The sequence below is a fragment of the Drosophila sechellia genome, chromosome 2L (assembly GCF_004382195.2).
Source record: "Drosophila sechellia strain sech25 chromosome 2L, ASM438219v1, whole genome shotgun sequence".
NCBI classification, from domain to species: domain Eukaryota; kingdom Metazoa; phylum Arthropoda; class Insecta; order Diptera; family Drosophilidae; genus Drosophila; species Drosophila sechellia.
The window spans coordinates 11,727,517-11,749,980 of record NC_045949.1 but is presented as its reverse complement, the minus strand read 5'-3'; the positions used below and the strand labels follow the sequence as shown (position 1 = coordinate 11,749,980).

Below are 22,464 nucleotides of genomic sequence, written 5' to 3'. Positions count from 1 at the left end.
GCGCGCATAGGCACGGTATATTTTTGTCAGTGAACCACAAAATACTCAAATACTCAAGAATGTAAGACAATTATAAACAAAAACTACATAAGTTGAAATAGTTATGAAAAAATACAAATAGAAAATAGACAAAAAATAAAAGCAAATTCAAATATGGTTGTCTGCCGGTTCTTTCAACAAGGCTCCTGCCGCTATGGCACAAAGTGCAAGAACGAGCACTTCGATGTTAAGTAAAGTTATTGATATGGATATTAAAACTATGCAGATGCACTAATAACTTAATTATTGTAGGCAATATCTCAAGGCCGACATGGAATCCAGCCTCAATGGCAAGATGTGGCCTTTATCCGTCTACGGACCTTTCAAGGACAAGGCCAATTTCCCCAACTTCATTCAGGATCAATCCTTCGAGGAGGTGCGGTTCATGTGTTACGAGGCTAAACGACAAAACCAATTCGAACAGTTCAGCCAACATTTTAACCGCGAGGTTCTAGAGGCTAACAACAAGATGAAGACCATGCTTCAGTTGTCGCCGCAGGTCCTGGAAATGATGATCAAGATTCACGATACGCCGGAGGGCGGCACTGTGTCGGCTGCCCCTCAGCATCCCAGTAATCCCTTCGCTGCAGCAGCTCCGTCCGCCGCCAATACATCTGCATCCATTTTTGGAAAGCCCACACTGAGTGCGGGAAATATATTTGGGAATGCCACAAGCCAAGCCAGCAACACCAATAGCATTTTCGGAGGAACGATGAGCAATGCCAATGCAGGGAATAGCATATTTGGTGTAGGAGCTGCGGCAACAGGTGCAACAAGTGTGTTTGGACAGCCACAGCTGCAGCCTGCTGCTCAAGCTTTCCAAGGGGGTAACATTTTCGCTCAGGCGCAGGTCCAGGTGCAAGCTCAGCCAGTGAATCCCAATCCTTTCGGTGGTTTCCAACAGCAGCAGCAGCAACCGCAGTCGACGGGAATCTTTGGCCAAGCCGCAAATCAAAATATGGGCGGAATCTTTGCTCAAGCGGCTCAGCAACAACAGCAGCAGCAGGCAGCTGCCTCCGGATTATTTGCTCAAGCAGCAGCATCTGCATTCCCTAATCAACAACAGATGCAACAGCAACAAATGCAGCAGCAACAACAGATGCAACAGCAACAAATGCAGCAGCAGCAGCAACAACAATTTCAAATGCAACAGCAACAGCAAATGATGCAGCAACAGCAAATGATGCAGCAACAGCAAATGTTGCAGCAGCAGCAGCAGCAAGCTCAACCGACCAACGAAATCCAGTCCTCAGTTTACAGTCGAATGGAGGATCTCAGCGAGCAGGAAATCGAAGCATTCAAGGCGGATCAATTTCTACCAGGTGCCTTGCCATTCAAACCGCCTCCACGGAATCTTTGCTGAACCAAAAACTTCCTTGGCTCACTGGCGTATAATGTATATATTTTTACTGAAGCTGATATAATAAAAGTATAACTAATAAACTAATGCATCATCATATTGAGTCGTTCCATGTTAATAGAGTATACGGCATGCGAGCCTATCAGGTTGCGATCCCTGAAGGCCAGTTGGCAGTCCTTGAGAGTGATTACTGTGCGTTCGGTGGGTTGACTGAAAGAAACAAAACATAAGTTTGTGTTTCACATGAAAATCTGAATATTATTTCGAAGCTTACACTTCTTCGCAGGCGGAGAGGAAGGTCACATCGTCGTTCTGTCGCCGCATAAAATTGGCCGTATTCAGTTCCTTGTCCAGTTCCAGCGGCGTGTCGTCCACTTTCTGCCTGGTGACGGTGTTGCGCAGCGAAGGATCACGCAAAGGAGCACCTACGTCGTAATAAAAGTTTCCCTCGCCGCTGGTCTTGTAGTGCTTTCGTTTCTTAATGATTTCGGATAGCAGATCCTTGAGCAGAACTTGCACGGCCATGGCAACGTACTCGGCGACATTGTCGTCCACGGAGACAAGTCCGATTTCCCAGGCGCCGATCAAAAATCGACCCATAATGAATCCCGCGTCGGGCAGGAAAAGTTCCTGGGCACAGTAGCGCTGCGACTGGAGCTGTTGCTGCTGCTGGTCCGTCGGACCGCCGATCGTGGATGGCGGACGAATGATTTGCATATTGTCCTCGGCGACAAAGTCCAAGACGTCGCAGAGCTCAAAATTAAGGCGCTCGGCGAAGGTGCGTGAACTTCTCTTGCGCCGTTTGCTTCGGTTGCCACTACTGCTGCTGGTCTGGACGGCCGGAGGATTCTCCAGCGGAGCAAAGGCGTCGATCTTGTTGAGCAGCGCGAGCAGGAACTGATTGTGCAGGTGCAGTTTGTCAGGTGTTAGGATTTTCCGCGACTCCGCATCGAATTCCTCCTTGGTCCAACGGCTGCGGAACCAATTCTTCATGTTGGCCCGGTAACGCTCCCAGTTGTCGCCCAGAGCCACCACTAGCGCCTCCTTGGTGGCCAGAACTCTGTCGGTAAGCATTTTAGTATTAAGAATAACAACTAAACACGAAAATGCAACTGTTTGCAAATTGCAATATAAACAAATGAATGCAGCTGATTCGAGTGACCGTTCGAAGAACTGCTAAAAATACCATATTCATTTGAGATAAAAAAACCGTTATTTTTGCAGAGCCCTTTAAAACAAAATATTGGTTTTAATCTTAATTGTTCACAGTTTTTATTGTGTATAAGTTAGTTAATTAAAATATAAACATTAATGATAGAGCCCACACCATTCACACAGCATAAAACAATACTATTTGCGACACTATTGGATCATTATTAAATAAATAGAATATAATAAATATCTTGGTTAATGTTAAAATATTTAGCTCATAAATGGGATACTTAATTTACATTTACCATAAATTGTCAATACAATGATTATTGTATATAAATGCTACGCATAAGATCATAATAATATTGAAGGTCAACATTACACTGAAAAGATCTAGGTTATACAAATATGGTATCGGATTTAGAAGAATCTCTTTTCCTAGGGAAAATTTTTTTAGCCTAGAAACCCTCATCTTAATTGACGCGATCCCATCGCCATACGGTGCTGTCGTCGCACACGCAAACCAAAATGGAACCGTCTTTGGAGAAGGAAGTCTGTCGGATGGTGGAGTTGCTCTTGGGATGAACTAGCTGGCTACACTTTGTCAAATTGGGATCATTGCAGTCCAATTCCCAGACAAATGTTGTGCCCAATTGGTTGCCCAAGGCCAGAATCTTTTGCCAGGCGTTGAAGGCGAAGCGTACGAACCAGATCTCGCACATCTTGTAGTCAAAGTGATGCAGCACCGTGGTGGACGACTCCTGTGGCTTGATCTCATGCCACGGTTCTGAAAGTTTGCCCGGCTTCCAGCAAACAATTGAATTCTCGCAGGATTTCGAAAAGACAAAGTCGCCGAACCACTGAACGCAATCCACATAATTTCGATGTATATCCCTCGTCGAGAAGTCCGGAAAGTGCTCCTTGATCGTGGGAAACGGACCCGTATTCTTGTTGGTACTGAAACCAGAGCTCAGCTCGATGGCCTCTTTTATATCGGGCTTGTCCAGTCGCCAGAGCTTCAGTGAGTGATCCATTCCACTGGACATGATGCGATCACCGCGCAAATCAAAGTCCACAGACAATACTTCGTCGCGGTGTCCTTCTACGCCGCCGAAAACCGCTACACACACGTCCGACTGAATGTTCCAAAGGCGCAAGGAGTGATCCTTGCTGCCGGACAGAAGTAACTGCGGTCTAGTCGGATGAAACTTCAGCTCGTTAATGGCGTGCCCGTGACCAATGTAGTTTTTGCTGCACTGGTGCTTAACCGGATTGAAAATGCGAATGACGCCGCGGTAACCAGCCGCGGCCAGGACAGGATCGCCGGTCACAGAGTCGTAGGACCAAGCGCATGTGTAGAAACTTTCATCGGTCTAACGAGGGCGTAACGAAGATGTAAGTAAGTAATAGCGTATGATGAGTACTTACATCTGGGTCTGCGTAGACCTGCAGCAGTCGAATGCCTTCGCAGTACTCCTGACCGGTGCTCCTTTCGCACTCATAAATGGAAACCCGATCCTTGCCAACGGTGGCGAACACCTGCGGCTGGCCTCTGTCCAGGAACGGATTGAACTGCACTCCAAAGATCTGATGGTTGTGGTCTTCGCGGACATGGGTGCTGCAATGCATCCGGGATATAAACTTTATGAATTATGTTATGCCTGGAAAAATCACACCTATATTTGTACAAGGGCTGAACCATTTTGGGTGCCTTAACCCGCCGACAAAGGCGGTTCAATTTTCGTGTGTTGGGCGATTTGCTCCTGGTGGTGGTCGTTGTAGTGCTGAACAAACTGGCGGTGTCCTCCCGATCCACTGAATTAACTTCGTGCTCATCATCCGGCTCCACAACATTGCAGACGCTCGAGGAATTGTTGCTCAGCACTGCCTCCGCCGGAGAGTGGTCAGTGGATTCGTCCTCCGCCGGTGGATCTTCACTGGGAGGAGCTATTTCACTGGGATTCGTTTCGTTCATATCTGTATTATTCCGGACAACTTAAAAGCTTCTTTTGTTTACAAATTAACCCCTAGAGTGACCGTTTGCAAATACTGACATACAACACAGCGTTGCCATTCTGGAGCAAAATTACCTAAACGAACAACCCTGTTTAAATTACAATTATAATGTATTTAAAAATCTAATTTACATATGTAGTTATAGTTTGCTTAAATCTACTTCTTGGCGGCGAGCAACTCGTCCAGGTGTGCCTCCACCTCCTTGTGTGCCTTAACGCTATGTTCGGTGCGACAGGCGGCCTCGTGGACGAAAAATCCGCGCAGTAATTCTGCTTTTGTTTGAACAAGTTGCGCCTGCGCCTGTTGCAATTTCAGTTCGTTTGCCAACTGCGGCCCCAATTTCAATTCGGCGGTTTCCTTGAGAAGCGTGCACTTACGGGTGAGAAGCGCAACCAATTTCTCCAGACCGCTGCGATGTTCCTCCTCCAGGCGCAGGATCTCCTTTTGGTCGCAGCTTAAGTCCGCCTCCTGGCCAAAGGCGTCCGGAAACTCCTCACGTATCCTGTCGCACACTTCGGCAATGGGTTGCAGAGTTGCGCGCAATTGAGCGGACAATTTGGTGCGAACCGTCTTACGATCCGTGTAATTCAAGGGCGGAAAACTGCTGCCGCTCGGTAGGCCTATTAGATTTCCAATGATTATTCACTGCAATTGGGATAAACTTGTAACGCGCCTACCAAGCACCTGCTCCTGACCAGCTCCCTCCATCTCGCCCAGTCGCGTATAGCTTCCAATGGAAACCAATTTGAGAGCTCTTTTGATTTCCTCACTCGGATTTGAGCCCACATCCAAGCGACGCAGCTCGTCCAGCACTAGCTTCAGCTTGAGCACCTTCTTCAGCTCCGCATCGCGAGCCTGCCGCAAATCTTCCGATTGTCCGGGCAAGAGCGTGGCGGATGGATCATCCATTTAGGAAGTAAAATGCTTAAATTGGTCCGAAATTAATTGTTTAATTCGAATGGGGAAGCGCATGGCTGCGATACGGCAACACTACTGATCAACAGTGTGACCGGTAGCCACTAACGATAAATATATTTTATTTATATTTTATAATGGTCACCCCAAGATTATTATTTAAAGCGCGCTAGAAAAACGAGCTCAATTCAAAAATGTTGATTACCCAAATAATTATGAAACAAATTCGAGACTATCCCATTGCGACCACACTAAGCATTGCCGTCGGCACTGTCCTGGCATCCGAGGTGATTTGGAAGCTGGTACAGTGCTCGCGCAGCAAGCGAGAGAAGGCAAGCCGCGTGCACGAAGCAATCGTGTTCAATGAACTGGGCGAGATCTGTGCGGCGGCGCATATGCGCAACAACGGCATAGGATCCCAGAAACCACAGGTGTCGCCCTGCTGCAACGCGCATTGTTCGCTGCGGAATGTCGCCAAGATCGCAGAGCAGATCGATCGGGCTGTGTACTCCATTGATCTGGCCATATTCACCTTCTCCTCGCTTTCTTTGGCGGATGCACTAAAGAGGGCCCTGCAGCGCGGCGTGATTATCCGGATTATCAGCGACGGTGAGATGGTCTACTGCACTGGCTCTCAGATCACTATGTTGGCACAATTGGGAGTTCCGGTTCGCGTGCCCATTACCACGAACTTGATGCACAACAAATTCTGTATAATCGACGGCGTGGAGCGCGTCGAGGAGATTCGTCTGCTGAGGAAGCTCAAGTGGATGCGTCCGTGCTATAGCATCGTGATCAGCGGCTCCCTCAACTGGACGGCTCAAGGACTCGGAGGCAATTGGGAGAACAGCATTATTACAGCGGACGAGAAACTGACAGCCACGTTTCAGGCGGAATTCCAACGCATGTGGCGGGCTTTCGGGAAGACCGAGGCGAGTCAAATCCAGCCCAAATAGAAACCAATCTATTTAATGTATGACTACCAAACAGTTCCTCATTATGCTAAATAATTATAGTTCTTATTTTCTAAGTGCCTTCTATTAAACTAACACTTTTTTTGAGGCAACTTGATCTTCACACACAAAGGAGTGCCAAACTAAATAAGCAAAACAAAATTAATCAAAATCTATACTTATAGTCGTATGAAATCTTTATCACTTTGATTAAGTTGACTAATTTTCAAGGTGCATTTAGTTATAATCAGCTTTGACTATATACATATGTAATTTTCTACTTTATTCATCATAACTGTTATTGAAAGCTTCCAAGTAAATAAAAATTAATTACAAAAAAGATGTATGTATGTAGATGTAGATGTAAAACATGTATGTATATACAAAACATTCCAATATATATCAGCTACAGATTTCTTTACTCTTATATAGTTTCTAATCCAACCCAATTTATCAACTATTTGTCCTGTTGCTTCAGCTTATCAGCGCGGCGCATAAATGCCTCCTTCAGGCTATTGAGTCGTTCAATTTCTGCCCGAATCTCATAATATTCCAGATAGGATACAGCCGATTTTAGTAATATTTCTTGTTTTAAATTGAGCACGCGGGCGACTTCCTTTTGCTTGCGTTGCAATGCGTTCAGTTTGAGCGAAACGGACGACTCTTTGGGCGCCTTGGACTTCTTGTAGTTCTTCGATTTCTTGGACTTCTACGGAGATCAAAATGAAATAAGTTTTGGGTCGAAAATAATTTGTTTACCTACTTTAATTTCCATTGTTTATGTGGAGATCTCCGCGTGCTAATTTGTTATTAAGTGCGTGGTGAATGGCAAAAAAATAAGATGAAGAGGAGGCGGTTTACGTTCTGTCATTCCAAGAGGTACTTTTAACAAAAAGAAATCTAAATAAAAAGGTCTTAAGAAAAAAGAAATCTAAATAAAAGGTTCTGAAGTGCTGCATTGCGTGATAACTTAATAATTTTATTCAGTTTTAATATTTTAAAAATTTTTCGGTGGTTTTGTGCGCGCATCACTGTGATTGGCACACCTGGTATATTTCCGCTTGCCGAACTGCGGTCACACCCGCGTCTTTTTCTTGTGAAATTTTCTGTATTTTGTTGGAAAAATAATAATAAATATGGGTTCCTCGTCGTCGGGAAAGAAGCACAAGAAGGACAAGAAGAATCGTCATCGCTCGCGATCGTCGGAGCGAACGCGGCGCGTCACAGAGGACGAGGATGTCACACTGGACCTCACCGACGACTCCTCGTCGCGGCACAGACACCACAAGCACAAGAAGCACAAGGAGCATCGCCACAAGCACCACAAGCAAAAGGAGCGCGAGCGCGCGAACGAGGTCATCTCCCTGGAGGAATCGGACTCGGATAGTAAGTGTTTTCCCGCTATTTCACACAAAAAGTGCAGGCCAGGCTCAAGGGCGATTGCCGTAGGCGGCGGATCCGGCGGAAAAGCGATATTCTGATTAACGGATCGCCCATTGCCCGGCAATTGTCTTGGTGCTGCACTTTACCATTTCCGAACGTACTAAACCCATCGTTGCGTTTCTCCACGTTTCTCATTTTCTTTCAGGTATCCCGCTGCTGGTGCAGATTGTGAGTGGGAAAGCGGAGATGTGGTTGAAACGATTCGTCAGCTATGATGATTAGACAGTTCTAACCGGTGTTCCCTATTTCCAGGTTCCGACTGCGTAGAGGTGCCGGTTCAGGCGCAGGTGCAGGTGCAGGCCAAGCTGAGGGACGCCAGAGAATCGTCCAATCGTGACAAGGAGCGGGATTCTGGACGCGAGCGTGAACTCCTAAGGGAAAGGGAGCGAGAACGAGATCGGGAGCGGGAGAGGGATCGGGAAAAGGAGCGCGAACGGGAGCGGGAGAAGGAGCGTCTCAGGGAGCGGGAGGAGCGCGAGAGAGAGCGTGAGAAGGAACGTATCAGAGAACGCGAAAAAGAACGTCTTAGGGAGCGCGAGAGGGAGCGGGAACGCGAACGTGTACGGGAGCTCACAGCTCCACCACCACCCCAAATCTCCAAGCATGCCGAGTATGAGTCTAGGCGAGAGCGTGAGATCGAACGGGAACGGGACGCGCGCAAACGATCCGGACGTGAACGTGAAAGGGAACGCAATCGGGAACGGTCCCGATCCCAGTCGCCACCATCTTCGTCGCGTAAGCCAGCCACTAAGGAACGCGAGCCCTCGTCTCGTTCCTTCTCGCCCATACCCGAAAACGGAGCCGGCGATGTCCTGTCCATTACGGAGACGAACAAGCTTCGCGCCAAGCTGGGTCTGAAGCCACTCGAAGTTGATAGTGGTCCCAGCAAGGTACGCCCTCCGGCTGGAAGCAGTAGTCAAGGCGAGAGCAAAAAACCCCATGCCGAGGCCGATCTCTCCTCGTACAAGGATGAGTGGGGCGAGTTTTTGCACAAGCCGGCCGACAATCTGAAGGAGAAAAAGGAGGCAGAGAAGCTGCGCGAGAAACTCAAACAGCGCAAGGAGAAACGTTTCTTAGAGGAGCGCCTGGCTCGCATCAAAACACTGGGTGAGTCTGATGAGGAAACTGACAATGTGTTCAAGTGGGTGGACAAGAACAAGCGAGTCGTCAACGAACGCGAGGAGGCAAAGCGTAAGGTATGTAATTAATCTTTCACCCTTTATATTCTTGTAATAAACCTATCCATTCTTAGGCCAAAGAGTTGGAGGAACTGGATGAGGCCTTCGGTGTTTCAGAGATGCTTGAGCAAGAGAAAACCAAAGCCCGTCAGCGAGCATATGGCGATAGCAATCTAAAGGGCCTGCGTGTGGATCATGATATGGATGATTTCGGCGAAGGGCGCACTGTTATTCTAACTCTTAAGGATCAAGATGTGCTTAACGAGGAGGAAGGCGACACTCTAGTCAATGTTAACATGGTCGACGAAGAGCGCTATAAGAAGAATGTGGCTAACAAGAAGCTGAATCCGCTCAGTTATGGCTATAACGTGTACGAGGAGCAGTACGATGAATTGGGAAATCCCATCGAACGTTCGGTGCTGGAGAAGTACGATGATGAAATGGAAGGTCAGCCGAAAAAGCGCAAGAACTTTGTGATTGGTGAGAATATGGATGAGGAGCGGGAGCACAGACGCAAGCTCCTGGAGATTAAGACCAAATTAGCAGGCAAGCGTTTGGAAACCTTGGAGGACACCAATCTGCAGCTAGCATCGGACACTTACAGTGCAGAAGAGTTGGCCAAGTATGTATTTAATCGCAAAATGAATTACACTTTTAATGCAAACACGTTTATAAATTTCCAGATTTAAAAAGCCAAAGAAAAAGGTTAAGAAACTTCGGCAGAAACTTAAAGCCGAGGATCTTGAGCCTTTGGCGATGGGCGAAGCATCAGGTTCTTCAAACTTTGGTAGTCGGGGCGGACGTTATCGCGATCACGAGGATGCGGAAATGAAAGAGCTCAAACCACAAATTAAAGTAGAAGTAGAGGATGATGATTTGGAACGTGTACTTGCCAAGGCTCGCAAACTAAAACAAAAAGAGAATATCATCAAGAAGCCTTTGCCCGTCGACTTCGAAAATATTCAGCGGGAGATGAAACCTGAACCTGTGGAGGACACTGCCTCAGGTGTGGTCCTTACCGGCGTCGATGGCAACATTGTCTTGAACGCTACAGCTGAGTTTTGTCGGACTCTGGGCGACATTCCTACGTACGGTATGGCGGGCAACCGTAATGAGGACTCCAACGATATCATGGACTTCGACAAGACCGAACAGCCGGAGGAGCATATTGAAACACAGACCGATGAGCCTGCCCTGAGTCACGGCACCTGGAATTCGGTCAATCCCGATGAAGTCATGCAGCCCGCCGATTTGGATAATCTGGGTGAAGACCTGGAAGATCGTGCCATTCTAGACGAGGAGCCCGATGTGGGAGCTGGTGTAGCTAATGCTCTGCGATTGGCGCTGTCCAAGGGTTACCTTGAAAAGGAGGAAAAGAACAGACCTAGCAACACAAAAATGGCCCATCTGCAGGCCAAGAATTATTCCATTGAGGATAAAGCGGCTGGGTATGTAGTTGTAGTAGTTAAACAATCAAACTTATGTTAATATGGTATATTTTCAGTGAGGACGAGAAGGTTGGCCGTCGCGATCGCTTCCACTTTGGACCGATTACCGACTTTAAGGACAAGGAGACCTTCAAGCCCAATGTCAAGTTGGATTATATCGATGACAATGGCCGCATATTGAACCTCAAAGAGGCTTTCCGCTACTTGTCACATAAGTTCCATGGCAAGGGGCCCGGCAAAAACAAGATTGAGAAGCGTCTCAAGAAAATGGAGCAGGATGGGGTGAGTTGGTTATTAATCAAAGATCAGGAGCATAAATAAAGGGCTAACTTCGTTTCTTCCAGCTAATGAAAACCATGAGTTCGACAGACACACCCTTGGGAACACTGACCATGTTGCAGCAGAAGCAAAAGGAGACGAAGACCGCTTACGTGGTGCTCAGTGGCAACAACAAAAATGTGCCAGGTGTCAGCGGCTCCGCAATAGCCAAATTTAAGTAGAGATGGGCGCAGGAAAGACTAGCAATTTAATTAACAAGATATCCACAACCAAATGCAATAGACACTTCCTAATCCGCGTACTAAATACTTAAGTTCAATACCACAACATATGCATCCGGCTCAAATATGTAATTTTCTTCATATTTATTCAAATACACTTTGGATTTATCTTAAAAAGCTGATCGCGATGGGAGGATCTTCATTCTGGCGGGTCACTGAAAAGTTGATAAGTAAGTAATCAGGATCATGGCCAATTTCACCATGGGTACTTACAGTTAAACGATCTGCCTAGAATACTTCTCTTCTGGCCTTGGGACATCTGAAAGCCCTTACCAATCCTGTCGTAACACGAAATTTCAGAGTATCTGTTTTTAAATCGAATTGTGCATTTAGCATCCTGCCCGTATGGAATAGAGTTGATAAAGACTTCTTCAACATTTGGCGGCGTCAGAGTTATGCCCAAAAACATCAAAAATAGGTCGTTATCAGTACGTCCGAAATCCAAGCTACCGTAACCGAAAATCAGAGCTTGCAGGAAACCACCTATGCCGGTAAGGAAGTTCGCCGAGCCATCGTAACCCATGGGCGTTTCACTCCACACCTTAAACTCGGGTCGTACGTAGCTCTTGTAGCCACGCTCGAAAAACTCATTAGCCAGTGTTAGCTCGAAGTTTCGGAGATAGTTGGCTGCGAACATGGACCATGTCATTGCAGGACCTGATTCGCGGGTCACGTTTGCGTAAAACCGTAGATCATTAATGTGAGTGGAGCTTTTGCAGGAAGCAGTGGGGGTTATTAAATGGATACCATCTATATCATGCATAAACCTTACCCTTTATCGAAATTCAATGGGTATCCGAGTAGAATGGTGTCTGCCTGCTTGATAATGGTGCCGCGGACATAGCCCTCATACTCGGGATGATAGTTTAGGCTCTCATCGCGTAGAATAACCAAGCCATCGCTGACCTCGCGCCATTTTTCCAAACGTTCCGTGCTGGCATTACCACAATGTTTGGCCAACCATTCGGCAAAGTTTAGTGCAATTTTGGACACAGCATTGGTGTACACATTATCGTTAACATTCGGATGATCCTCATCGGGTCCCATGACGTTGAGCAAGTGGCATGTTTTGGATGAATCATCACAGGTGGCTCGGCTCACCAGGAAATCGGCCACATCGGCGGTTATGGGCCATGCCGTATCACAGGTCCATTCGCTATCGTTTGATTGGGCGAAGAACTTTTGGATGGCAAAGGATATATCGGGGGATATATGTATCTCCTGTTCCGCCACCTCGGGACAACAGGGATTGGTGACCTCCGTGCCAGTGTAGGCACTCTCCCAGGGAAATCTTTAAAGTTTCTTTTTAGCTAATTATTAAAAGTATATTTATAAGATGGCTCACCTAGCTCCCTTGTAACCAGTGGAATTTGCATGATATTTGGCTGCCTCCAGTTTTCTGGCGCGATAGCCCAGCACCTCTTTTGCATAATCCAAGCCGAATAGCGAGACTACCGGAAGCATCCAGATCTCCGTGTCCCAGAAGTTGTGCCCCTGGTAATCCGCCTCCAGATTGCCACGCCCCAAGCCAGTAGGGCTTAATCCATAGAAGGGTTCGTTTTTCTGATTGGTTTTCAGTGACGGAAGGGAACTTACTATATAGAATATGCCAGCATTTACAATCTGCGACAGTTCCAGAGCATCACCCTTGATTTCAATTGAGAATTCATTGTCCCAGAAACTGTTCCACGATTGGGTGTGTTTCTGGAGAAGATAAACGGCGCTCAACTTAAGCACATCCTGCAGTTCCTTTCGCGCCACACTTTCGTCTCTGTCTATGGTAAGGATAACTCGATGGCTTAATTGATCCTGCCACGTGGGCCACTGCAGTTCGAGGGGTTGCTCCAAAGATTCACTGAAGAGAACAAAGATCTCCTGAGGATCTGGTTGGAACTGCTCGTTCTCAACCACCTTTGTTCGTCCGCGAATTGTGCGGTAATCTCCGCTGGCTGAGCTGCCATTGTTGACCACCACGAAGTCGAAGGCATCACTGGAGTTACCGGCGAATTGGGTTAGCCTTAGGAACTTTGGAGCTACAAATATGGAAAAATGGTTATCATAAAAGTTTATAATCAATAATAAATAAGTTTACAATTAATCCTTAAGTTTCGGCCGGCAAGTCTATTAGCCACCACTTCATAGACTAAAGCACGATTGTAGTACTTGTGCGGATAGGTTCTTTGTTCCACTGATATCCCTAGTCTACTGTATGTTGTGAGAACCCGGAAGTAGCCATCTCGGAGATCCATCTCGTAGCTAGTTCCATTTACCACATCGCTGTCAGTGGCACAACCGAAGCGATCACAAGCTTCCGTGCTGATATTTATCCAGTTGGGAATGCGAGCCCGCTTGCTGTTTCCGCCGGCTCCGTTGTAGACTCCGTTCATAAAGATCGCATCTCCGAAGATCGTGTATCCCACGTGACCATTGCCCAGGGTGGGCATGAAATTCAGGTCCGAGGGAAGACTGTAGGATAATAATATCAGTTAATAATTATGCCATAATACGTTTAGTAAGTGACCATATAAAATAACTGATTGAAGTTGTTTGTATTCTGCAGATAGCATTCCTTATAGAAGGTATTTTTCTTATGCTATATAGTCACCAATAAATAGAATATATAGTTCATCATTTGTAAACTCATTATATATAATTATACTACTTATATACTTATACTTTTACTTATATTACTTATATATTATATTATTATATTAAATTTCAACCACTTTTTCAGAATCCATCTACAAAATTTCCCTACGTTTTTCTACCTGTGTGTTTTGAGGAGATAATTTTCCGGCGTTTCAGCCAAGCAACTCTGGAAAAGCGCTATAAAACCAATTAATGCGATACTTTTCCGCATATTTTCGCGATCTACTAAGCAGCGAGGTCCGAACTATACTGATTTCGTTTCTTTTCTCAACTAGTTGCACTTTCCACGAGTGTGATAAGAACGCTGATAATATATGTATTAGATTTAATCTTTGCGGGGTGGAATGAGCTGATTCCTACAATCGACTGAATTGAAGTCACTTTTCCTATTATTATGTACCATCGGTGCTTTCCCTAAGTGAGTGCCCTCTTATCAGCTCATATATTGCCATTGAAATCCACTTAAAATTTATGATTAATATTATATTACAAAAGGAATAGTTTTCTATCTTATCGAGCAGTTGTAATAGTTAAAATCTCACTACCCCACTAGTTAAATTGCTACTTTAGCATTAAATAGACTATATTATTATTAAGTTCAATGGGTAATGTATTAATTAATGTGTGATTAAACCATTAAGTTCAGCTGGCTTATTATCCCTAGCTGTGACTAAGAAAGTGATAGGAAAGTGCTCATAAAATGTAGCAAAAATGTAAGAGAAGATTGCCTTGCGGCATTGATCTGAGTTTCTTGTGCCACAATGCCGATAATAGTGTCCCATGTCCAAAGGCAATTGGCATTCTTCCCAAGCACTTGAAGACAATAAAAAAAAAAAACTGAAAACATTCAAGAACCCGTCTTTTTTATTGCACCGCACTTGAAGATCTGAATGGGTAGACAAGAAATCGACTTGGATGATGGACCGAGATTATCAAGTCGGAGATTAGACCTGACCCAAAGAGAAGCTGCGAGTGCTGAAAGATGGAGGACAATCATGGGAAATTTCATGTCTAATGCATAGGAAAAACTCAAATAGAAAATGAGAATAAAAGTCATTAAAGATTGACTACTGTCAGGTGGTGGTGGCTAGGCTAAGGTCTGATCTCTGTGACTGGGTGGCCCTAGACTACATATTTTTGTTGTTGTTGTTGTTTTTCACCATCTTCTCTGTCTCATTCTTTTTATGATATTTTCATAATTCCTGGTTACAAGGTAATTATGGTCTTCGTTGTCGACTCTAATTACCTGGGAGTCAGCGTCTGCCCTTTCCCACATCGGAAGTGGGCTGTGCTCCCTTGCTGAGCTTTACAACTGCTTGGTCGACCCGACCCATGATCCATATAGATCCGATATATATTCAACGCCATCTTAAATAACTGACAACGAAGCGTAACCAGGCAAGGAACCGACTACCTATAACCGATATGCGTTCGTGACTGGAACCCCATGTGATGGCTCTACCCCTAGGTGCATATGTGTACGGATACATCTCTATTCGTACACTGAAAACAATTACCAATTACTAATATAAAATATCTGTCCAAATTACATGTGTATCTTAGTTTTATTAGATCTATATTCAATACTTAGAAATATCTTATAGATAAAATAGAACTAAAACCATTAGTAATCAAATCTATTTCTGATATCATGTAAAAGTTTTGTTATAAGCATTTCTGGTTTATACAGTTTTTCAGGATTTTTCGTGGACTGTATCTGTATCTGTTCCTTTATCTGAATCTTGCCGTGCTACAGTTCTCTCTCCGAAACTTTGAAGTTCGGCTCAACCGAGCTCGGCACTAATTTTAATGGCGTTACGCCGCTATAGGTTTTCTGCTCAAGATCCATAAAGAAATGCTCAGGTGTTCGTTCCCCCAGTCGGTGTACTTGGTTCGACTTGGCGGAGTCTTCCTCCACGGCTGTGGTTTGGCTTGGCACGAGATCTCCATCGGTGGGTTTGTGGGGCTGTCCCCCACCCCTGCGATTTACCCCATTTCACTGTATCATCCCCCGTCACATATGTATGTAATATACTATATATGTAGATATATATATGCATATGGTACTTTTCAAGAAGTCAAAGTCGGGGCTTAATCGCGATGTTGTCGCTTGCCGGAGCGTAACTGAAATATTAAAACAAATTTTTCCGTTTTTTTTTTAGTTTAGTTTTAGTCATGTTGTTGTTGTTTTTCTTTTGTTACTTGTCCGGCCATTTTGCTGGCGGTTTTGGTTTGCTTTGGCGTCAGATCAGATTTTTGTTTTCTTCTTGTTTTATTTGAAGTGTTATTTGTTGTTAGCTTTTTCGTTTTTGCCAACCTGTTGGCCAAAGAGTCGAGTCAAGTCGAGAATTTTACGCAACGAAGCGTTGCCAATGAGTTTCCGCTTTTGGAGGCATAGGGCTTAGTTGTTGGCCATAATGCCATGCGATGCCCAGAAGTAACAAAAATAATGGTATAAATGTAGTTAAGCCAAGAGAATTTGGCTAATAAATGGGGCGATATATTTCAAAGGGACTGGACCTGAAGATGAAAGTAATATTGCACCTTATTTAATATTTATGTATATTAATTTATATAAATCTGACTAAGATTTATCTTTGAAAAACTAAAAATATAATTCTTTACCTAAACCTGAGTTCACTGATTTTTTTTGATGGTAATGAATACATTTTAAGTACAAGCGAAGTGGTAAATATTACCCTTTATTATTATTCACACTACTTTCTAATCGCAGCAGAATTACGAAATAATTGTGAACTTTTGAAATATTTCCTTGCCAACCCGCTGTGGCCTAAACAGTATTAGTGGCTTTTCATAAGTTTTTTTTGGGACCCGAATGTTTTTCTGCCTAATTTGTGAGCAAGTGGGGTGCTCCACCCCACCCCACCCCCTCCACCAAAAATGAAACGCGTGTGAAAATCATGTTTATTGTGCGGCCACCCAGCCATTGTGCTCCACAAAAATACAAATACAATGTGGCAAGAGGAGGGACACATTACCACAGGCAGCCAGCAGCAGTCATTTGCTTTCCCCTGGCATGGTTTCGTTTTTTTTTTTTCGTTTTGTCTCTCGGGGTTTTGGGCCCAGTTTTGTATTTTGGGTGCTTTCCAACTGCGAGCCGGGAGCTGCCTAATTGTTGTAATTTGGCTAGATATTATATTTATTGTTTGCCAGATAATTATGATGATTATCTATGAAACGGAGTGTTTAAAACGTTTTCCGCCAGCCTGGGAACCAATGGCCGAAACAACCAACCCCGCTGAGCATTTGCAACTCAATTATGGACGAGCCAGCCACTTCTTCTGGCTCATCTTCACCAGCTGCGTCTGGTTCATTATGCACCTGACCACTGCTGCAATTTCTATCTGATAATTTGCATTATTTTGTGCACCCAGGTGGCTGTACATCGCATCCGAGGAATACCAACATCCATGGGTTATGGCAGTTGGCAGTGGCAATGGTGATGGCTGTGGTTTCTGCCTCATTCTTGGATGATCTCACGCGCTGGGCACTCGATTTAATTACACTAAACAGAAGGGTTATGTTCATAATTTGTCATTAAAATTAAAAAAAATTGAGAAATAAAAAGTTAATAATATTATATTTTTAAAGTGTTTTCAAAAGAAAAATGAGTAGATATATATTTTTAAATATTTTAAATCATTATAAGTACTATGGAATTTTAGGTAGATAGTTCTTCAACTAAACTGAGTTTCTTTTTATATATAAGAAGTATCAATATATGATATTATAATTTGGTTTTAAATGAGTATGTGTTATTATTAAATATTATTTTAAATTAAATTCGATTTTATGTCCATACTTTGCAGCCTGGTGTTGCACTTTTCGCTGGATGCGCCTGCCATGTGCAGTGTGTGTGACCTTTTCGCGGCTGCACTCCAATTCAATTACCAGTCGCGCGGGGAAACAGAGAGAGAGATAGAGAGAGAGACAGAGACAGGTGGAGAAATGGCGAAAGAGAGGGCACCATGGTGTGCAAAGATAATTATCAGCATGAGGCGCAGGTTTCGGCGATTGATATGTAAATTTTCATTTGCTTCATTTGCAATGCGTAAGTCATCCACCAAAAAGGAAAAATAATGGAATAAAATGCAACTGCAACTGGGTGCGACATGTGGTGACGCTTGGCTGGCTGCTTAATTAAGGCAGGTCAGGATCGTGGGAAAGGTCTCCCAGGGCACACCCTGTTGCCAGAAGGACACCACTGACCAAGCGGCGTATGCGTAATGTTTTCAAGAGTGACGATACTACGGCTCCCAGTTGGCCCCACCTGCCCAATTTTTTTCCCCCGAAGGGGTTAGTTAAACATTTGCTGTAATTTTACAGCTGCTGGTTGATTTAATGCTTAGACAGCGGCCAACCGTAACCGCAGGCCAAAAAGTATCTGAAGACGAATATATACATTTCTTGGCTCGCGCGCTCACTCACCGTGATTAGGGTTTTGTGGAAAAACAGATTTCAATTATTACACCTGTTGCTGCTCGGTCACCGAGCACCCCTCCCAAGATTTTCAACTTCTTGGCTTTTTTTCTATACATTTTCATAAGTTACTTGGAGCGTGCTTCCTGCTACGCAACTATGTACTCAGGAAAATCGTTCCTTAATGAAAGAAAAATATTAAAATATTTGCAAGACAAAAGTGTATTTTAGTTGAGTATATATTATGCAACGAGCTGTCAAATAAATGTCTAATAAACTTGGTTTTAAGTAATCTACATATTTAATTTATTTAAAGATACTTTTTTAAGTGCAATGTACATCAGTGCTACTCCGTGGCCTTTTGGAGATGGAGTGCCGATAGAGTGAGAGGAACTCCCCCTAGATGGCCCCGCGATAGTCCATTCAGCTGGCCAGTCAGCCAGCCAGCCAGCAGCTTCCATTGATGAGGATCTGAGTTGGGGCCATCGGTTCATAAATATTTCTCGCTTCTTTCTCAGGTAATCACAGGCTCTCGAGTTACCAGTCGCCATTTAAGGTGTGATCGGGCTAGGATGGGGCATGAATCGACATCTACTCCGACTTCGATTCTACTTCCATCGCGACTTTAACTTCAACTTCAACTTCAACCGGTAGCCCAGGTCCCTCCGTTGGCCTCAACCTCAACACGTTTACGCATCAATGCTGATGTCCGAGAGTCGGACTTTGTGGAAATTGATTTCAGATTTTTATTGTTTTAGAGCGCTTCATATCTCACGTCATCGCGGCGAGTGGACGTCGCTTATTGATATAGCCATTGGCCAATAATAGAGTTGTTATTGCACTTTAATTGAAGTTATGTCTATGGCGCCAATCGACAGATCCTAACACCTGGCAACAAGTCTGGTAAATTCTTGGGGAATGATTAATACTTGTTTAAGATACCTACCTAGCCCAAATTTTTGATTATTTATACTCGTAAACTGAGTTGGGCTGGTAATACTCCTAAATATTGTATAATTAAATGTCTTAAACTTGCGCATGGCTTAAACAATAAGCAAGAGCTTAAGGTGAGTAGTTTACTTAAACGTTGATTATTTTAATATTAATATTGGTAAGGTTTGCTAAGTTGGTAAAAGAAGGTCACTTCAAAATAATGTGTTTTTACGGAAAATTGTGACAATGACAAACAAAGATAAACTTTGGTTAATTACATATGATTTTAAGATTTTTACTTGATTTATTTGTTAACCTATCGGTATATGATCGCGATTCTGTTGTCCAGTGTAGACGAGAATGTGCTTTATATTTTGTGCTAACTGTACTCGCTCAGACTGCGTGTTTAGCACATAATTCTTCCTCGGCTTTCCACTCTCAACAGCGGAAAACTGTTTGCATTTTACAACGAAGTTGGACCTAGATCCGTGCCACATTGCATGCATGTCGGTTGGCTCCACCAGGAGATAACAGTCTAAATTATAATCATACTTGTGGGGTCGCTGGCATTATCTTACGGTCTCTTTCGCTCAGTGAGGCCATCTCTCTTGCACCCCCGGACTTTGGCAACCTGTTGATGTGTTCTGCCTTTTGAACTTTTTTGATTTTCTGCTCCGTTGAGCTTGATATGTTGCATGAAACATTCGGCTCCGCTTGCATCCTCCTCCGCCAAACTCAACTGTACCCCCCAGAGATTGGGCTAGTGCTAGATCCCCCTTAAAAATGTGGAAAACTATAACGACTTGCCAGTGCTTGCGGCAAACACCCTGAAGGAAAACACGTGCGACACTTAGCTCGGCCTGAAAATGGACGAAAAATTCTCTTTTTTCATTTCGCTATCGTAGATCTGTCAAAGGCAGCCGTCCGTAACCAGAATTTCATGTGAAAGTGAACAGTAAAAAAATAGTTGAAATTAGGGTGTCTTTTGATATTGATATTTAAGTGTCCTTAAATTTTATCACATTATGTGTGTTTTTATAGATAACCTTCATGTGCAGCAATGCAATGATTTAAGTATTGAATGCACAAAAATATAAGCAATCAAAAGAAAGTGTTATCTTATGACGGAGTGTTGATTGGGGAAAGCATTCTCACTCTATTTAATACAGCTTATTTATTTGGTTGCTCGAATTTTTGTCCGTGTCCGTATAAGAGAGAGCCCTTAGTGCTGGGTAGTAAAATAATTGCCGACAAGTAGAGCTGCGATAGAGCGCGACACATATCATTGCCCCGATGAACGGACTCGGACTTGGAATTGGACGTGGACTTGGTCTTGGACTTGGACCTGGGATCACAAACTGAAACTGAAAATGAAAGAGAAGAAGTGCTCTGTAATTATGATGAGGCCAATACAAGAAACGACTCTAAACGCGGCGATTGTTGTTGTCTCCCCGCCGCTTCTCCTCCGCCCCTTTTTCTTTTTTAGAGTAATTAAGAAATCCTCTTTACGGTTCAGTTTCTCTCCCTCTTTCCGTAATATATTTTTTATTTTATTATTATTTTGTTGTGTATTTTTTTTTGTTTTTTGGGTTTTATGTCCGGGGCTGTGGCAAAAGTTTCACAGAATTTGGTTCGTTTTGTCGCTGAGCGGCCTGTTTTGATGACTTCACTTCAAGTCAAATGGTCTTACATACAGGTACATGTGGGTTATTATTATTGTTTCTAGTATTTTGGTAGCACAAGTAGGCTGTTTTTGCCTTTCGGAAATAAATGAAGGTTCCACAGGGTAGGTTATCCAAAAAAAGATGGGTGTTTTCGATAGCAGATGTATTTTATACAACAAAATGTGATAAAAAAACTTTTGAAATATGTTGACGTTTGACAACTACAACAAATTCTTTTATTTTCATATATTACTTTTTAAATATTTTATAAAAGAAGACAGACAACAGGGTATTTCAAAGTCCAAACATTACCTACGTTAACCCCTTGACTGGTCAGTGGAACCTTAACCCAACTGCTGTTCTTTTTCTGTGCCGTGTTGATATGGAATTAAGCATTTTGGCCCTTTTCTCGTGTTGGCCGTTCTCGCTGGGCGGCCAATTGCTTTTGACCCGGACCCCAGTTTCCCCCACTTTGCACATCCGTTAGGTTCTGGAAATGATTTTTCCTGTTTGGTAAATTTCGGTGAAAGTTCATTAGACTGTTAATTGCAATGAGAAGTGATGGCGCACAGAGAACAGTGCATTTTCAGGATTGACTGATTTTGCTCCATGAGGTGAAAGTTTTGCCCGTGTCCCAAAAAAAAAAAAAAGAAAAATCTTTTTCCCGAATGCAATTTGCCAAATGTCTTCACCAATGATTGCAACAAAAGCGGCAACGAAAGCCAGCCAAAAACAATAACGAAATCACAGAAATTGCACAATTGGCCGAAAGCAATCGAGCTCAGCTGACTCATTTTCATGGAAAAACTATATCATCTACGGCACAGACACCCCGTACATAAATATACACATATGTATGTATGTATATGCTTAGACAACAGAAATGGGAAAACAATATCATAAGCGGAAATTTTCTACCTTTCAAAACTAGAACTTCCGCAGGCGAGAGATATTATACTACCTTTGTATAGAGTGTTAGTTTCTATGGAGGAAAACATGAAAATTTTCTGCGTTTTTGCGCCTCGTCACTTCCTTATCGCAAGGTGAATAGAATCGAATAATGTCACCAGCAGCAGCCGACGACGCATAATTAATTATCCCTTTTTTTTTGGGGCTACCGTTTCGATACAAACTCGATGTCATGCAGGCGCTCATAGCCAACAGTTGGCATCGGTGGATCCGTTGGGTTCACCCCTATATAATCGAGTTTCTGTACCAAATGCGAACCGAGCACCGACAGCCATAAACATTATCGCATGTTCTACACTTAGAGCATCAGCTTCTGCGGGGGCTATACCGCCTGTCTATATGGCATACATATATGTAATATACGTACATATGTAGGTACAGGTACATCACAACAACAGCAGCAACGCATCGTCACGGTTCGATGACAATGTAAAAAAAAAAAAAAGAAAATAAAATAATAAAAAAACGAGCATTTCAAATGAAACACATGAGCTGCGAACGGCCCGAGTTTTGTGGGCTGTTTTCTGACCGAAATGATAGCTGCGTTCGTTCACCACGCTTGCTGTCTATTTAACGTGTATTTCTAGAAATAACTATGAATGGGTTTCAGAAAAAAAATAATCGCAATAGACCTCATTGGTGTTATATTTATATAGTTTTTTAACACTGCCTAGAAGTTATACGGGTTAATGTGGCCCACTATGTAAAAAAAATATCCATGAGATGCTTTTAAATCTATAGTTTA

The 22,464-nt window shown here is 43.7% G+C and overlaps 8 protein-coding genes across 10 annotated transcripts; 3 read left to right on the top strand and 5 right to left on the bottom strand.

The window, feature by feature from the left end:
• Positions 1–68: 68 nt before the first annotated feature.
• LOC6617690 (bromodomain-containing protein DDB_G0280777) lies at positions 69–1,496 on the top strand. Its single transcript, XM_002041966.2, has 2 exons — positions 69–230; positions 292–1,496. The coding sequence occupies exons 1-2, from the start codon at positions 154–156 to the stop codon at positions 1,400–1,402; spliced, it is 1,188 nt and encodes a 395-aa protein (XP_002042002.1). The 5' UTR covers positions 69–153; the 3' UTR covers positions 1,403–1,496.
• On the bottom strand, positions 1,421–2,560 carry LOC6617689 (transcriptional adapter 1). The gene is made up of 2 exons (XM_002041965.2): positions 1,674–2,560; positions 1,421–1,609 (listed from the first exon to the last, which is right to left on the bottom strand). Exons 1-2 carry the CDS (start codon positions 2,471–2,473, stop codon positions 1,483–1,485), a joined length of 927 nt encoding a protein of 308 aa, XP_002042001.1. The 5' UTR covers positions 2,474–2,560; the 3' UTR covers positions 1,421–1,482.
• Positions 2,561–2,646: 86 nt separating this feature from the next.
• LOC6617688 (polycomb protein esc) lies at positions 2,647–4,588 on the bottom strand. The gene is made up of 3 exons (XM_002041964.2): positions 4,228–4,588; positions 3,980–4,169; positions 2,647–3,924 (listed from the first exon to the last, which is right to left on the bottom strand). Exons 1-3 carry the CDS (start codon positions 4,524–4,526, stop codon positions 3,025–3,027), a joined length of 1,389 nt encoding a protein of 462 aa, XP_002042000.1. The 5' UTR covers positions 4,527–4,588; the 3' UTR covers positions 2,647–3,024.
• Positions 4,589–4,658: 70 nt separating this feature from the next.
• On the bottom strand, positions 4,659–5,563 carry LOC6617687 (augmin complex subunit dgt2). Its single transcript, XM_032717228.1, has 2 exons — positions 5,245–5,563; positions 4,659–5,187 (listed from the first exon to the last, which is right to left on the bottom strand). Exons 1-2 carry the CDS (start codon positions 5,474–5,476, stop codon positions 4,724–4,726), a joined length of 696 nt encoding a protein of 231 aa, XP_032573119.1. The 5' UTR covers positions 5,477–5,563; the 3' UTR covers positions 4,659–4,723.
• Positions 5,564–5,613: 50 nt separating this feature from the next.
• LOC6617686 (mitochondrial cardiolipin hydrolase) lies at positions 5,614–6,775 on the top strand. The gene has a single exon (XM_002041962.2). It carries the CDS (start codon positions 5,677–5,679, stop codon positions 6,436–6,438), a length of 762 nt encoding a protein of 253 aa, XP_002041998.2. The 5' UTR covers positions 5,614–5,676; the 3' UTR covers positions 6,439–6,775.
• On the bottom strand, positions 6,698–7,285 carry LOC6617685. The gene is made up of 2 exons (XM_002041961.2): positions 7,199–7,285; positions 6,698–7,144 (listed from the first exon to the last, which is right to left on the bottom strand). Exons 1-2 carry the CDS (start codon positions 7,208–7,210, stop codon positions 6,893–6,895), a joined length of 264 nt encoding a protein of 87 aa, XP_002041997.1. The 5' UTR covers positions 7,211–7,285; the 3' UTR covers positions 6,698–6,892.
• A 204-nt stretch (positions 7,286–7,489) lies between these two features.
• LOC6617684 (U4/U6.U5 tri-snRNP-associated protein 1) lies at positions 7,490–11,181 on the top strand. 2 transcript variants are annotated; one of them, XM_032717224.1, is made up of 6 exons: positions 7,502–7,821; positions 8,131–9,074; positions 9,131–9,678; positions 9,740–10,504; positions 10,561–10,786; positions 10,849–11,181. In XM_032717224.1, the coding sequence occupies exons 1-6, from the start codon at positions 7,572–7,574 to the stop codon at positions 11,002–11,004; spliced, it is 2,889 nt and encodes a 962-aa protein (XP_032573115.1). In that variant the 5' UTR covers positions 7,502–7,571; the 3' UTR covers positions 11,005–11,181. The 2 variants fall into 2 exon arrangements, with proteins under 2 accessions (XP_032573116.1, XP_032573115.1); XM_032717225.1 differs by lacking the exons at positions 9,131–9,678; positions 9,740–10,504; positions 10,561–10,786; positions 10,849–11,181 and adding an exon at positions 8,024–8,046 and having other exon boundaries at positions 7,490–7,821; positions 8,131–8,244.
• LOC6617683 (protein-glucosylgalactosylhydroxylysine glucosidase) lies at positions 11,119–15,140 on the bottom strand. Of its 2 annotated transcripts, none has more exons than XM_002041959.2 (6): positions 14,960–15,140; positions 13,157–13,530; positions 12,410–13,097; positions 11,837–12,355; positions 11,278–11,774; positions 11,119–11,219 (listed from the first exon to the last, which is right to left on the bottom strand). In XM_002041959.2, exons 1-6 carry the CDS (start codon positions 15,079–15,081, stop codon positions 11,170–11,172), a joined length of 2,250 nt encoding a protein of 749 aa, XP_002041995.2. In that variant the 5' UTR covers positions 15,082–15,140; the 3' UTR covers positions 11,119–11,169. The 2 variants fall into 2 exon arrangements, with proteins under 2 accessions (XP_002041995.2, XP_032573118.1); XM_032717227.1 differs by lacking the exon at positions 14,960–15,140 and adding an exon at positions 13,833–13,996.
• Positions 15,141–22,464: the final 7,324 nt, after the last annotated feature.

Bases quoted from the DNA above. Each gene is read 5' to 3' on its own strand.
- LOC6617690 (XM_002041966.2), top strand. From the start codon at position 154: ATGGTTGTCTGCCGGTTCTTTCAACAAGGCTCCTGCCGCTATGGCACA. The intron at 231-291 runs GTAAAGTTATTG...TAATTATTGTAG, and splicing joins AACGAGCACTTCGATGTTAA to GCAATATCTCAAGGCCGACA.
- LOC6617689 (XM_002041965.2), bottom strand. From the start codon at position 2,473: ATGCTTACCGACAGAGTTCTGGCCACCAAGGAGGCGCTAGTGGTGGCT. The intron at 1,610-1,673 runs GTAAGCTTCGAA...TGTTTCTTTCAG, and splicing joins CTCTCCGCCTGCGAAGAAGT to TCAACCCACCGAACGCACAG.
- LOC6617688 (XM_002041964.2), bottom strand. From the start codon at position 4,526: ATGAACGAAACGAATCCCAGTGAAATAGCTCCTCCCAGTGAAGATCCA. The intron at 4,170-4,227 runs GTGTGATTTTTC...GATGCATTGCAG, and splicing joins CAGCCCTTGTACAAATATAG to CACCCATGTCCGCGAAGACC. The intron at 3,925-3,979 runs GTAAGTACTCAT...CGCCCTCGTTAG, and splicing joins AGGTCTACGCAGACCCAGAT to ACCGATGAAAGTTTCTACAC.
- LOC6617687 (XM_032717228.1), bottom strand. From the start codon at position 5,476: ATGGATGATCCATCCGCCACGCTCTTGCCCGGACAATCGGAAGATTTG. The intron at 5,188-5,244 runs GTAGGCGCGTTA...GAAATCTAATAG, and splicing joins TGGTCAGGAGCAGGTGCTTG to GCCTACCGAGCGGCAGCAGT.
- LOC6617686 (XM_002041962.2), top strand. From the start codon at position 5,677: ATGTTGATTACCCAAATAATTATGAAACAAATTCGAGACTATCCCATT.
- LOC6617684 (XM_032717224.1), top strand. From the start codon at position 7,572: ATGGGTTCCTCGTCGTCGGGAAAGAAGCACAAGAAGGACAAGAAGAAT. The intron at 7,822-8,130 runs GTAAGTGTTTTC...CCCTATTTCCAG, and splicing joins GGAGGAATCGGACTCGGATA to GTTCCGACTGCGTAGAGGTG. The intron at 9,679-9,739 runs GTATGTATTTAA...ATAAATTTCCAG, and splicing joins AGTGCAGAAGAGTTGGCCAA to ATTTAAAAAGCCAAAGAAAA.
- LOC6617683 (XM_002041959.2), bottom strand. From the start codon at position 15,081: ATGGCGTTGAATATATATCGGATCTATATGGATCATGGGTCGGGTCGA. The intron at 13,098-13,156 runs GTAAACTTATTT...CCATATTTGTAG, and splicing joins CCGAAACTTAAGGATTAATT to CTCCAAAGTTCCTAAGGCTA. The intron at 12,356-12,409 runs GTGAGCCATCTT...GAAACTTTAAAG, and splicing joins ACTGGTTACAAGGGAGCTAG to ATTTCCCTGGGAGAGTGCCT.